General features: G+C 67.2%; 1 protein-coding gene across 1 annotated transcript in view; it reads right to left on the minus strand.

Annotated features, from left to right (window-relative positions):
• SSBP4 (single stranded DNA binding protein 4) overlaps window positions 1-4,947 on the minus strand; it is a 40,673-nt gene extending 35,726 nt beyond the window's left edge. The window contains 1 exon segment of the mRNA XM_075902909.1: window positions 4,770-4,947. Coding sequence (XP_075759024.1) covers window positions 4,770-4,825 — 56 coding nt within the window. The 5' untranslated portion in view covers window positions 4,826-4,947.
• Between the last annotated feature and the right edge of the window lie 7,252 nt (window positions 4,948-12,199).

Below are 12,199 nucleotides of genomic sequence, written 5' to 3' on the forward strand. Positions count from 1 at the left end.
CTTCCTCTTGGGAGAGCCCGGCCCGCACGGGCAGCCGGGGACAGAACCCGCCAGGCAGCTGGACACAAGCCTCCCCCAGCAGCGACCTGCCCGGAAGGGAGAGGGGCCAGAGACACCCTGGAGCCTGCTGGGGGTGGGGAGGCGACTGCTCTGGATTATGGCCGAGGCTCGGGGGACGGGCGCCGGGATCCGAGAGGGGAGAACCACCCTGAGCGCACACAAGGCCTTGACCCCGCGCTCCGGAGAGAGATTCCAAGGGGAGAGTATCTATTCCCTGCTCCCCAGCTGGTCCTCCGGGCGCCTTCTCTCTCCGGGCAGCCGCCAGGGCCGGACATACCCCTGCAGAGCCGGCGCCCAGACCCGGGGGCAGGCTCGGCTCCCATTCCCCCACCCCAGTCGCAGCTGCAGATACCAGCCACCCCCGGCCCGGGGCCAGCGCTCCCCCAGCCCGGCCCAGCCCAGCAGGGACCCCACACACCGGACTGGCCCCTGGCCAAGGCCCAATTGAACGGGGAGCTCGGCTGGCAGACAGGGCAGGGTCCCAAGCCGAAGGAGCCGCGGGCGCTTCTCTGTCCCCGCTACACCCTCTTTGTTTGGGGGGAGGGGTGCTGAGCCTCCCACAGCAGCTCCCCAGGCATCCCCAATTCCCACTGGCTGGACCGGAGAGATGGGGGCTCAGAACCTCCCCGGCTCAGGGCCTGTGCAGAGCAAAGCCGCAGCTGGTCCTGGACCCATCCCTCCGAGACCCCCGGCAGAAGCTGCTGCTGCCCCACACCCAAGTTTGTGGGCAGTGCCCCCTTCTTTGGAAGGCAGCCCCCTACCCTCTACTCTCCCAACCCCACAGGTGGGGGAGGTGGAGACAGAAACATCCCAGACAAGCTCTATGGGGCAGACTCCCAGAGGGAAGCTTTGGGGGTTCCCTGGCATCCCCCCAGCTTGGCTCTTCCTGCTCCTCCAGAGAGCAGCGCCTCCTGCAGCGGCTTTGTCCCTGTGCCCCGCGGCAGGGCCCGGCTCGCTCTCCCGTTTCCTCGTCAGTGTAAACGCTCCAATGCAAAGTTTTCCTCGAAGCAAAGCAGCGGAGCCCGAAGCCGCCAGCCCCGGGGCGCAGCCCCCCCCCCCCCGCACCCAGAGACCCAAAGCTCACCAGCAACCCTCCTGCAGCAGGGCAGCCCCCACCTCCCGCCGCGGCACAACCAGTCCACCTGCCTCAGTTTCCCTTCCAGTCGCCCCGCAAAGGGAAGGCAGGCTGGGGTCTGGTCGAGGTGGGCCCAGCCGAGTCACGTTCCCAGGGGCTGACCCACAGCACCCTCACGGCAAAGCCAGTCGCCCCCACCCCGGAGCGCAGCGAATCCCGGCAGCTTACTGTGCCCCGGCCGGGACCATCGCTTCCAGCTCAGCCGCCCAAGAGCCCACGTCTAGGCTGGTGCCGCCTCCCCGCCCACGTTCCAGGGCCCCACGCGCCCGGCTGCCCCCCCGAGAGGTTCAGTCCCTTCTCACCCCTCTTCCCCAGCCGCAGGGCAGAGCTGGGCTCCCTGCGGCTCCATTCAGCCGGGCCTGCCCGCTGCAAGTCCTACCCCTGCTCTGGGTCCTCCCACCGCCGGCCTGCTGCAAGGGGGCTTGGCCCCTGCCAGGCTGCTTTCCCCGAGGGGAGGGGGGAGACCTGCCCCAGCTCCTGGGGGTCGGTTTCAGGCTTGGCTTCCCCCAGCCAGACTGGATTCCCACCCCCCCGGTCCCAGGAGCAGCTGCCCCTCCCGGGGGGCTCCCCAGCTCCAGCCAGGCCTCCCCAAACGTGTTCTCCGCTTTGCAGCCTCCCCAGTCCGCCTCCTGGGCCTCCCTCTCCCCACGGCTCAGCTGGGAGACAGATGCTTCGGCACAGGTGCACCGGCCTCTCCGCCCCTTACGGCAGCTCCCCCAACAGAGAGGTGCGCCCCCCCCCACCAATGGACCAGTCCAAGCTGAGATGCCAACTTCTCCTGCACCCCTTCCCTTACCGCCTTCCGGCCCTCTCCCCCAGCTGCTCGCTCGCCTCCTGCCGTGCCACGGAGCGCAGAAGGGTCAGACCCCCCCCAAGTGGTTCCTCCCAAAGCCCCTGGCATCTCCCCCGGACTCGGGCTCAGCTGGCACGCTGGGGCCTCTGCCATCTCTCGCCTCGCAGGCTGACCTGCCCTCGCGGCACCAGCTGTCCTCACCAGGCAGCACGGGCACCGCCAGCGCACACGCGGCAGCAGGCGGGGCGTGCCGAGAATGGCCGTGTGCCGGGGGAGCGGGCCCAGATGCCCCCGTCTCGGAGCCCGGAAGCAGCTGGCATGAGCCACCCACAGCCAGCCCGGTCCGAACTCCTGCCCTGAGACAGGACGGGGGGGGGGGGGGGGGAGGACGCAGGCTCCCAGCCAGCAAGCAGAGAGGGCAGGGGGGAAGAACAGCCCCTCCCCTGTCCAAGAGAGACACCCTGGCCTCAATCCTGCAGGGAATAACCTCCCCGGAGTAGCTGCACCGGCTCCAACGTGCTCACCCCGTGTGCGGCTAAGCCCAGCCAGCCTGGGGCTCCGACTGCTTCACCCCCTCAGCCATGTGTGACCCTCCCCACTCCCATCGTGCTAAACCAGGGCAGGGTCTGGAATTGCAGGCCCCACTGCTCCTCTAGCCAGTCCCCCCACTAGGCAACACTGCCAGCCGGCTGGGCCCCTGCACCTCAAGCCCCCAGGACAGCTGAGCCAGCCTGCACCCCCCCGCTCTGGGCATGTAATGGAAGAGACCCTCCCCACCACATTCCAGACCCAAGCCATGGTCACGGAGCAGGGGAACCCGGACAAAGCTCTGCCCCCCTCTCCTCCAGCCTGGCACGCCCTGGGGACAGGGAGCAGAACAGGGCCGTGCACTGGCCTGCGAGGGGGCACGGTGACACAGGGACACGCAAGCTCCCCTCCCATGCTGATTGATGTGCCGGGCAGAGGCGTGTCCCCGGCTCCGGCGGAGCTGCTTTTATGAATGAGCGAGGGGACGGAGCTCCGAGCGCCGCCACTACGAGGCTGCCGCTCCCCGGGACCCCGAGTCAGCGCCGCTGCCTCAGTGGGACCAACTGGCCCAGAGTAAAGTCAGCGTTGGGCTCCCCAGCTGGCACCCCCAGGCCCACGCCAGCTCCCCTGCCTGTTCGGCTTTCAGCACCCCCAGGGCTAGGCTAGTAGCTGCTCTGGGGGGCACCCAGCCGGCCCTCAGAGAAACGGCTGGACTCCGCTCTAGCGCCAGCGCCCGGGCAAACAGCTCCACCTGGGCTTCCCTCTTGGGCTCTTTTCCCTGCTCATGCTACCTGAACAGTTTGTGCAGCCAGCCCAGCAAACGCCCTAGCCCCCACCGCCTGCCTGCCTGCCTGGCTCCATCACCGCAGCCCCTGGTCCCCGAGCCCTTCACAGCCTGCCTGGTTCTATCACCGCAGCTCCCGGGACCCCTTGATCCCCACAGTCCCCCAGTCTGCCTGGCTCCATCACCACAGCCCCTGAGCCCCTCGCAGCCTGCCTGGCTCGATCACCGCAGCTCTCTGGACCCCCTGGTCCCCACAGTCCCCCCAGCCCCCCACAGTCTGCCTGGGTCCATCACTGCAGCCCCAGGACCCCCGACCCCCAGTAGCCTGCCTGGCTCCATCAACGCAGCCCTGCCTGGCTCTATCGTCGCAGCTTCCAGGACCCCACAGTCCTCCTGGTCCCATCACTGCAGCCCCCAGGCCACTCGGCTTCTGAACTGCCTGGTCCCATCACCGCAGCCACCAGCCCCTCGAAAGGCTCCGATACACACCGAGCTACAGCAAGAGGCGGAGTGGCCAAGAGAGGCCTAACCCTACGGGAACCCCCAAGCTCCCGGCCACCCCCACCAGTCCCAGGAAGCGCCAGGGCCAGGCGCCAAGTGGCCGTCTGCACCCCACGTTGCAAGCCCGTACCCCTGCCCTAGCTGGTGGGGGGTGGGGAAGGGGCACCATTGCTCTCTAGGGTCTCTGGCTGGTTCCGTCCCCTCTGTTCCGAGGCCCAGAGTCCATGGGAAGAGATTCACCCCCCTCCCCGTCCCCCTAGGACTCCAGGTGCGCCCGAGGGCATGCAACGCGGCTCAGCCTGCACCCCCAGCCAAAGGGCCCCGATCCAGCCAGCGCCCGACACGCCGGCCTGGGCGCGGACACCGTGAGCAGGCCCAGGGCAGAGGCTTGGGGGAGGCAGGGAGCACCCCACAGAGTAACCCCCCCAGCCAGGGAAATCTCTGGGCACCTTCCCCCGGCCCAGCCCCCCGGGCACACGAAGCTGCTGCCATTTACCCCCACACATCACACAGGGCGCCCCACCTGCCCCCCACTGTACACGTCCCCGTCCGGGCCAACTGCGGGGGGGGGGGGGCTACAGGCGCCCTGCGGCCCCGCTCGGCCGCTGCCCCGGGGGCTGGGAGGAGACAGCAGCGAGCCCAGGAGCCGAGCAGGGCAGCGGCCCCGCACCTCGGGGCTCCGCCAGGATCGGCACCTGCTCCCCGCAGCGGGGACCCTGCACCCCCGGACGGGGACCCTGCACCCCCGGACGGGGACCCTGCACCCCCGGGGCGGGGAGTTGCCGAGCCGCCCAACTTCACCCGACGGGGCCCCCGCAGCGACCGGCCCCGGCTGCGCCCCGCAAAGTTGGCGGCGCAAGTGGGGCCGGCTCCCGGCTGCTGCGCTGCGCTGCGCCGGCTCTTGCGCGCCCATGTGCGCGGCCCGAACTTCCCGCGGGCGCCCCCCCGGGCCCCCCCGGCGGACTCACTTCTCCCGGGCCTGGCTGTCCGAGGGCACGGCGGAGCCCTTCCCCTTGGCGTACATGCTGCGGCCGGGGGGCGCCTGGGCAGCCCGTCAGCGAGCGCGGCCGGCGCAGCCCCCCATCGCCACGGCCGGCCCCGGCCCGGAGCAGCGGCCGCAAACCCGGCAGCGGCGCTCGGGCGGGGGAGCTTGAAACCGCCGCGCAGGCAGCAGGGCGGGGGGAGGGAGGGGGCTCGCTCGCCCTCGCGTTCGCTCTCTCTCTCTCGTCTCTGTTGGCTGTTCCAGGAACGGCGCCGCCTCCCCCCGCCCCGGCTCCGCTCTTAAAAGGGCAACGACACGCTGGCTGGAGAAAGGAGGGGCACACGCGCGGGGCACACCTTGACGCTCCCCCTCCCCCCCCCCCCTATTCCCCACCACGCTGACACGTGCCCCGTGCCGCCCCAGCGCTGCCCACCCCCCCCACGACGCTCCCGCCACCCCCAATCCAACCCGCCCACCCCCTGGCTGTGTCCCCCCTGCTGGGAAACCCTTTGGGGACCAGCGAGGCGGGGGAGGAAACGTCTCCATTGTTCGCACTTTCCCTGGCGATGCCCCGCACGGGGCCGGGGCTCCCGGCTGGCTTCCAGCGAAGAAGCGGGCGCCGGGCGGGTTTCTGCTGCTGGCCTGTTTGCTCCCCGTGCGACGGGCACATCGGGGCGCCCGCCTTGGGGGCATGCCCCTTTCTAGGGCTCCCCATGGAGCAACGCTGCCCCCTGAATCGCATGGACACCGCCTGCTGGGAATGGAGGAGCCAAGAGCTGTGTGTCCACGTCCCCTGTACGCAGGGTCAGTCGCTGCTGAGCCCCGCGGGCTGTGCCCAGGCCGCTCGCCCCTGTCCAGCAGCCAAACACCTTCAGCAGCCCCGTGCCGCTTGGCCTCTCGCCCAGGCCCAAGGGCAGCCAAGTGAGGGGAACGGCAAATCTTGGCACCCTCTGCTCGTGGTCCCTCTGGAGCGGCTGCGAGCTGCATTCACAGGCTGGGAAGCAGCCCAGAGACCAAACTCTGGGGCCCCTGCTGACATGGGGGGGCGTGGCACACGGCACCTCACGCAGCTGCGGCTGGCTCATCGGCCTCTGCTCCGCTGTGGGCTGGGTCCCACGAGCGGAGGAGATGCTGGACGGTTCCAGGGGGTGGAAAGTCCCAGGACGTCTCCATGGGCAGAACGGTATCCCCAGGGAGATGGGGGAGGGGCACGTCTGTATCTCAGCACTGGGCTCCAGTCTCGCAGTTGCTGCACCCAGGGCTGCCCGTGCGAGGGTGCTTGTGAGCTTGGTGCGAGGGTGCTTGTGAGCTTAGTGCGAGGGTGCTTGTGAGCTTGGTGTGAGGGTGCTTGTGAGCTTGGTGTGAGGGTGCTTGTGAGCTTGGTGCATGGGTGCCACCTGTGTAGCAGAAGGAGTCTGGTTCCCCCCAAGCCCAGAGCTCCCACCCCGTGCTGGGCAGCGGATCCCTGTCCCGCACTGTCTCTCGGTGAGGTGCACAGGGACTCTGGGGCTGGCCTAGCTGCCCCACAGACCACGGGGGGGACAAGCCTCACCCCTACCTGGCTGAAGGTCCGTCTCCCTGCCCGTCCGACCCTTCTTCTGCTGAACTGATCACCCAACGGGCGAGGGGTGGGTGCAGGAAGCAATGGGCACCGGCCATGCGGGTGCCACAAGGTCAGAGCCAGGGAGCGCGTGGGAGCCGCGGCCGCTTGGAAAACTGCCCCAGGAGCGGTCGTCGTGCCTGCCCCTCGCCCGGGCAGCCTCCCGGCAAGAGAGGAGCTGGCACTTCCGTCCTTCCTGGCCACAAGCCAAGCCCAAAGACAGAGCGGCTGGGCTGACGCTGCCCGGGGCTTTGTGGGGAGCGTGCAGGGCCGGGTGAGAGCCCGTGGCCCTGTCACAGCGGCCGCGGGGCCAGGAGGGGGCGCTCTGCTCACGCACTCGGGTCCTTTCTCAAACCCGTGCCTGACCCACTCCCCCAGAACTAGGGGGCTAGAACCTTGCGACCCAAACATCCCCCCGCAGTGGGCCCAGCCGGAGCAGAGCAAGTTGGGGGTGGGGGGGAGATGAGCACTCTTCATATCCCCCCCCCATCGCAACGTGGCCGGGACTTCGCTGCGGCGCAAGGGAAACACGTCTTCTCAGCTGGCCCCAGGCCTGTGATCCGACCACTAGGCCAAGTTCGTGCGGGGGCTGCCTGCGAGGCCCCAGGCACCCGGCTCTGCTCTGTGACACTTGGAAGGAGCAGGGCCCATTGGCTCTGGGTGACTAATCCCAGTTACCCTGGGGCCAATTGGGCCCTGGGCAGAGATCCCCTGAGAGCCCAGCGGGTCCCCTGCAGGCCTGGGCTCGTTGGACCTGGGAAGAGCCAGGGAACTGGCTCTAAGCCCCAATGGAAGATGCAGGGGGACCCTTGCTAATTAACACACGATTAATCATCCCCGGAAGGGATCCCCGGGGCAAGCTTTGCCAGGGACAAGCAAGGGCCTCCCCTCAGCACCCCGAGAACAGTAACGCGGCCTTAATTCTGGAGGGGAGGGGGGAAGGGGACCGGGAGCTCTGTCCGCACAGAGGGCAGGTCAGCACCGCCGTGTGCTTCACGCTGCCTCCTGCGCACTCGCCTTCCCCCAGGAGACCTCTGTGCGCAGCTCCGGCACCGGGGGCCCGTCGGGCTGAGACGCTCTCCCGCCTTGGCCCGGCCCCCGCTGCTGGTCGGCATGTTCCCCTCCCCGTGTCCTGAGGAGCCAGGCTGCCGGGTTTCCGGCTCCCCCAGCTTGTTCCGACGCGTGCGGTGACATCGCAGAGCCGGCGATGATGTCACCGAGTGATGCCGGAGCCGTGGGAGCCGGTGACTCATGGCGGAGCAGAGAGCCGGTTTCTGTGAACTGATAAAGAACCTGGGAGCAGGGACGTCAGAAGCTGTTATGCTCCTGGAGAGGGGAAGCGCTGTTGTCTCTAGCCCTGCAGAATATGACTAGCCTCGGCAACCTGTGTGTATGTGGGTGTGGGGAGGGGGTATGGACACTTGTGTGCATGTGTGTTTGTACGTGTGTGTACACGGACACTTGTGTATGTGTGTGTGTGCATGCGTATGTGTACACAGACACTTGTGTGTGCATACGGACACTTGTGAACATGTGTGCCTGCACGCATGTGTGTGTACAGATGCTTGTGTGCATGTGTGTGTGCGTGAGTATGTGTGTACACGGACACTTGTGTATACGTGTGTGTACAGACACTCGTGTGCATGTGTGTGTGAGTGCATGTGTGTGTGCATGTGTGTACGGACACTTGTGTGCATGTGCGTGCATGTGTGTGTGTGTGTACACGGGCATTTGTGTATGTTTGTGTGCTTGTGTATGGATACTTGTATGTGTGTGTGTGTGTACGGACACTTGTGTGCATGTTTGTAGTTGTGTATGTGCGCGTACGCGTACGCGTGTGTGTGTGTGTGTGTGTGTGTGTGTACGGACACTTGTATGTGTGTGTGTACGGACACTTGTTTGCATGTGTGTGCCTGCATGTGTGTACGGACACTTGCGTGCATGATTGTGTGTGTGTGTGTGTGTGTATGGACACTTGTGTGCATGTTTGTAGTTGTGTATGTGCGCGTACGCATGTGTGTGTGTGTGTGTGTGTGTGTGTGTACGGACACTTGTATGTATGTGTGTGTGTACGGACACTTGTTTGCATGTGTGTGCCTGCATGTGTGTACGGACACTTGCGTGCATGATTGTGTGTGTGTGTGTATGTGTGTGCGTGCAGGGGCACAGGCTTGTGTACCTCTCGCTCTTTGCACCCGTAGTTATGTTGTTTGCACAGGCAGCTAATATACCTTCTGTTTCCCATTATTTCGACCTCACCCCCGCCCCCCGGAAGGGTGGCAGATTTTGAGCCTGGCTGAGGAGCACTGATGGCTGCTTTGCAAGTTTGCCCTGAGTAGGGGATTTTCCAGGCCCCCACCTGCACCCCGACCACCAGCCACTCTTCAGTGGCCCGTCAGCACCGAAAGAAACGGGGGAGCTTTTTGGAAACTCACCAGGCTCTTTTCACCACCTTTAAAGTCCCATTTTTGGTCCTTTCAGCTGTTTCCTTGTCCCGGTGCTCAGGGCCACGGAGCCCGTGTGCAGAACCCACCCCGGGGAATGTGAGCTACTGGCAACATGCAGCTGCGCCCGGGCCAGGAGCCCGTGTGTGCAAGCCACCCGCTGGGACCTGCAGCCACCCCCGACCCGCACAACCGGCCCTACAGGCACTCGCTCAGCGCATCAGCAGCCTGTGGGTCCCACCCCATAGCCACACACCACCTGCAGTAACAAATGCAGCCCGTGCGCTCCAGCCCGGGGAGCAAGCCCCCCAAGAAGAGGTTTCCAAGCCAAGCTTCTGTGGACAAATCACACAGAAAGAGAATTGGGCTAAAGAGCAAGTAACTTCCCCCTCCCACCGCAGGGTGATGGGGAAAGGGGCCGCCCCATGGCCCGTCATCCCGCCCGGTGCTGTTGTCCTGGGGACAGAGCTGGGACAGTGAACCATGCAGCCGGCATGATCCAGGCCGGTGCGTCCTCTGGTAACGGAGGTGCCACCCTCCTGGTAGCGGTGCCTCAGTTTCCCCACATTGTCTGCCCACCTTGGCTGTAGCTGTAGCTTAGCCCAGCAAGCTCAGCCCTTGCCCAGATGACGGGCCAATGACAACAGGAGACTAAAATGCAGGAATCCTCAGCCTAGCTTGGCTGTGTCTCCTGCCGGTCCCTGTAGGCCGGCTCCCCACTACCTGGCCTTTAGTCAAATGAGGCCAGGCCCAATTCCCACCAGCGCAGGGTTCGGACAACCCATCACAGCCCTGCCTGTGCGTGTGTGACCTGCCCCATGAGGCTCAGCCCCCTCACGGAGCCGCCTGTATTCGGCTGCTGGCAGGGCACATGGCTGAGAGGGCTTGGCAGCGTGGGAGTGCCTGGGGAGAGGAGGGAGGGTGGGAGCCCCCAGCGGGGGAGGGGGTGGAGGGCAGGTGCGGGGTGGGATGTGGGAGGCAGCCAGCTGAGGTCAGCATGAAGCCCAAGAGCTGTGACAGGGCTAGAGGGGAGCACAGCCAGGGCTGGAGCTGTGGAGCAGGGGCAGTTCCGTGGGAGAGTCTGGTGGGGGGCAGGAGAGCTGTGGGTTGGCACCGGGAGGCGGCTGGTGTGATGCCAGCCTGGCTGCCCAGAGCTGCCTCCGCTCCAGTGACTCAGCCTCCGGCTGCAGCCAGGCCGACAGCCCCCCCCCCCCACGCCTCCTCAGTGCCCGGCACTCTGCTAACCAACGTGGAGGGGGCTGGCAAGGGCATGGTGCCCTCGTTCTGTGCCTGGCGTGGCTGCCCTGTGCCCAGCCCCCAGGCGCCACCTGAGCACTCCCCAGAGTACAGCATGGCGCCCCCCCCCCCCCCGCCATGCACAGCCCATGCTGGCCCTGAGGTTAATTCCCCCCCCCCCCAGCAAACACCGGTCAGGGATGACAAATGTGTTTCCTTCGCCCCACCAGGCTGACCCAAAATCTCCCACCAAACTGTGTCTCCAGTGCGATGGAGGGGGCAGCGCCTGGGCCCCCCCCCCCATGCCCGCTGGTGCCCCTCGCCCGCCCCCAGCGCTGCTCACCCACGCCCGCCCCACCCGGCCCCGGGATGCCCCTCGCCCACCCCCTGGGAGCAGCGTGTCGGGCTGGCGGCTGGATTCCCGAGGAGCCCTGGCGCCACCTGGTGTTGGTTACGGAAGCTCCTGGTCCCTCCCCCTGCCCTGCCCCCGGGGGCTTTTCCCACCCCCCACCCCATGCGGGTTCCCTGAGTCTCCTACCCCCGCCCTGGGCGCCCCCCGGAGCCGGGCTCCCCTCCCCTGCATGCGAGGCTGGGACCCATCTGTGGTTCTGGGATGTCTGGAGCAGGCCCTGGTCCGTGGCAGACTGAGGGTCCCAGGCCAGTGTCTCCACATGCCCCCCGCAAAGCGCCACAGGCTGGCTCCAGGGGCTGCGTCCTGAGGAGGCCTCCTGCCGGACGGGCTCCCAGCCCAGGGCAGCCTTGCACGGCTCCAGCCAGCTCAGCCCCATTGCCTGGGGGACCCTCGGGGCGTGGCTGCCGGGCACGGCCGTGGCGCATCTCAGGGCCTGCCTGGGGTGGGCGCTCCCTGCGGCTCATGGATACAACGACCCTCCTCTCGCCCCCGGCCAGTCGCCCTTACACGGGGCCCGGGGCCACACAGAGCCAGGGACCCTCTCTCGTGGTAGCGCAGTGCTGGTAGCCAGCCCCGTGGGGGCTGCTGACAGGACGGGCCCTGAGGCGCCAGAGGGCCCTGAACTCATGGCCCTGGGAGAACTGGGGCTCTGGGCAGGGCTAGTCGCAAACCCGGCCCACCCATCCGCAGCAGGCAGGGCCGAGCAGGAGCCTGCTGGTGCCCGGAGCAGGCAGGCTGGCAGATTGCGCTACCAGACTGCACAGGGCTCGGCCCCGGCGGGCAGAGCTGGGCGCCCGCTGGCCGGGCAGAGACGTCGTGTCACGGATGAGAAACACGGGAGCTGAACAAACCAAAGGCCGGGCCCAGGGCTGCCTCAGTGGCCGGTCCCAGCAATGCCCGGGCTTGGCAGTGCCCGCCCAGGACTAGTGCCAGGGCAGCTATGGCAATGCCAGACATCCCTGCAGAGGGGGGGCTCCTTGAGCCCCAGAAAAGGAGCCACCTGCAAAAATGCAGGCCCAGGCTCCTACTTTCTCCTGCTCCAGAGGCAGGGTCAGCTCACAGGACTGGCGGGGAGGGGGGGGGGCATGACTCCTGGGTTCCATTCCCAGCTGTGCCACTAGCTTCCTCTGGAGGGCACGCCAGCACTTTGTGCCTCAGTTTCCCCCCTCCCAGTTGAGCTGCAAGGCCAGATCCATCCATGCCAGCAGAACGGGGCGGAGGGGCAGGCCTGGCCCTGGAGGCACATCCCAGCATGGGCAGGGGGGCAGGCGGCCCACAGCCGTGTGCCAGCCTGGTGCTGGAGGGCCTGCCCCACTCGCCACCCAGCCTTGCTGGCTCCATCCCGCGCTGCCTGGGCTTTGTTTGGGTTCTCGTTTCTCTGTTGCACTTAGGAAATTAGCGGTAATTACAGGCTGTGTATGGTAATCCTCCCGCACGCAGCCCCCTGCCTCGCTCAGCTGCCGCTCGGCTGCCTACGCAGGCTGGGGAACAGACTCTGCCGTACACGCCGGCTTCTCCGCTCCGGAGCACGAGTGGGGGAAGGGGAGCGAGGGGGGGTACGGGCTCCCCCAAAGAGGGGAGGTGAACCCAGCGGCACCCCGGGGCTGCACCAGTGCACCGCAGCCCCCAGCCCGCTCTGCAGCGGGGCGCACGGGGCCGGGGGGCTCGCGGGGCGGGGGGCACACCGGGGCCGAAGGAATCAGCGGTGGCTGTAGGGAACCTCA

Source organism: Pelodiscus sinensis, chromosome 19 (genome assembly GCF_049634645.1).
Source record: "Pelodiscus sinensis isolate JC-2024 chromosome 19, ASM4963464v1, whole genome shotgun sequence".
Taxonomy (NCBI): domain Eukaryota; kingdom Metazoa; phylum Chordata; order Testudines; family Trionychidae; genus Pelodiscus; species Pelodiscus sinensis.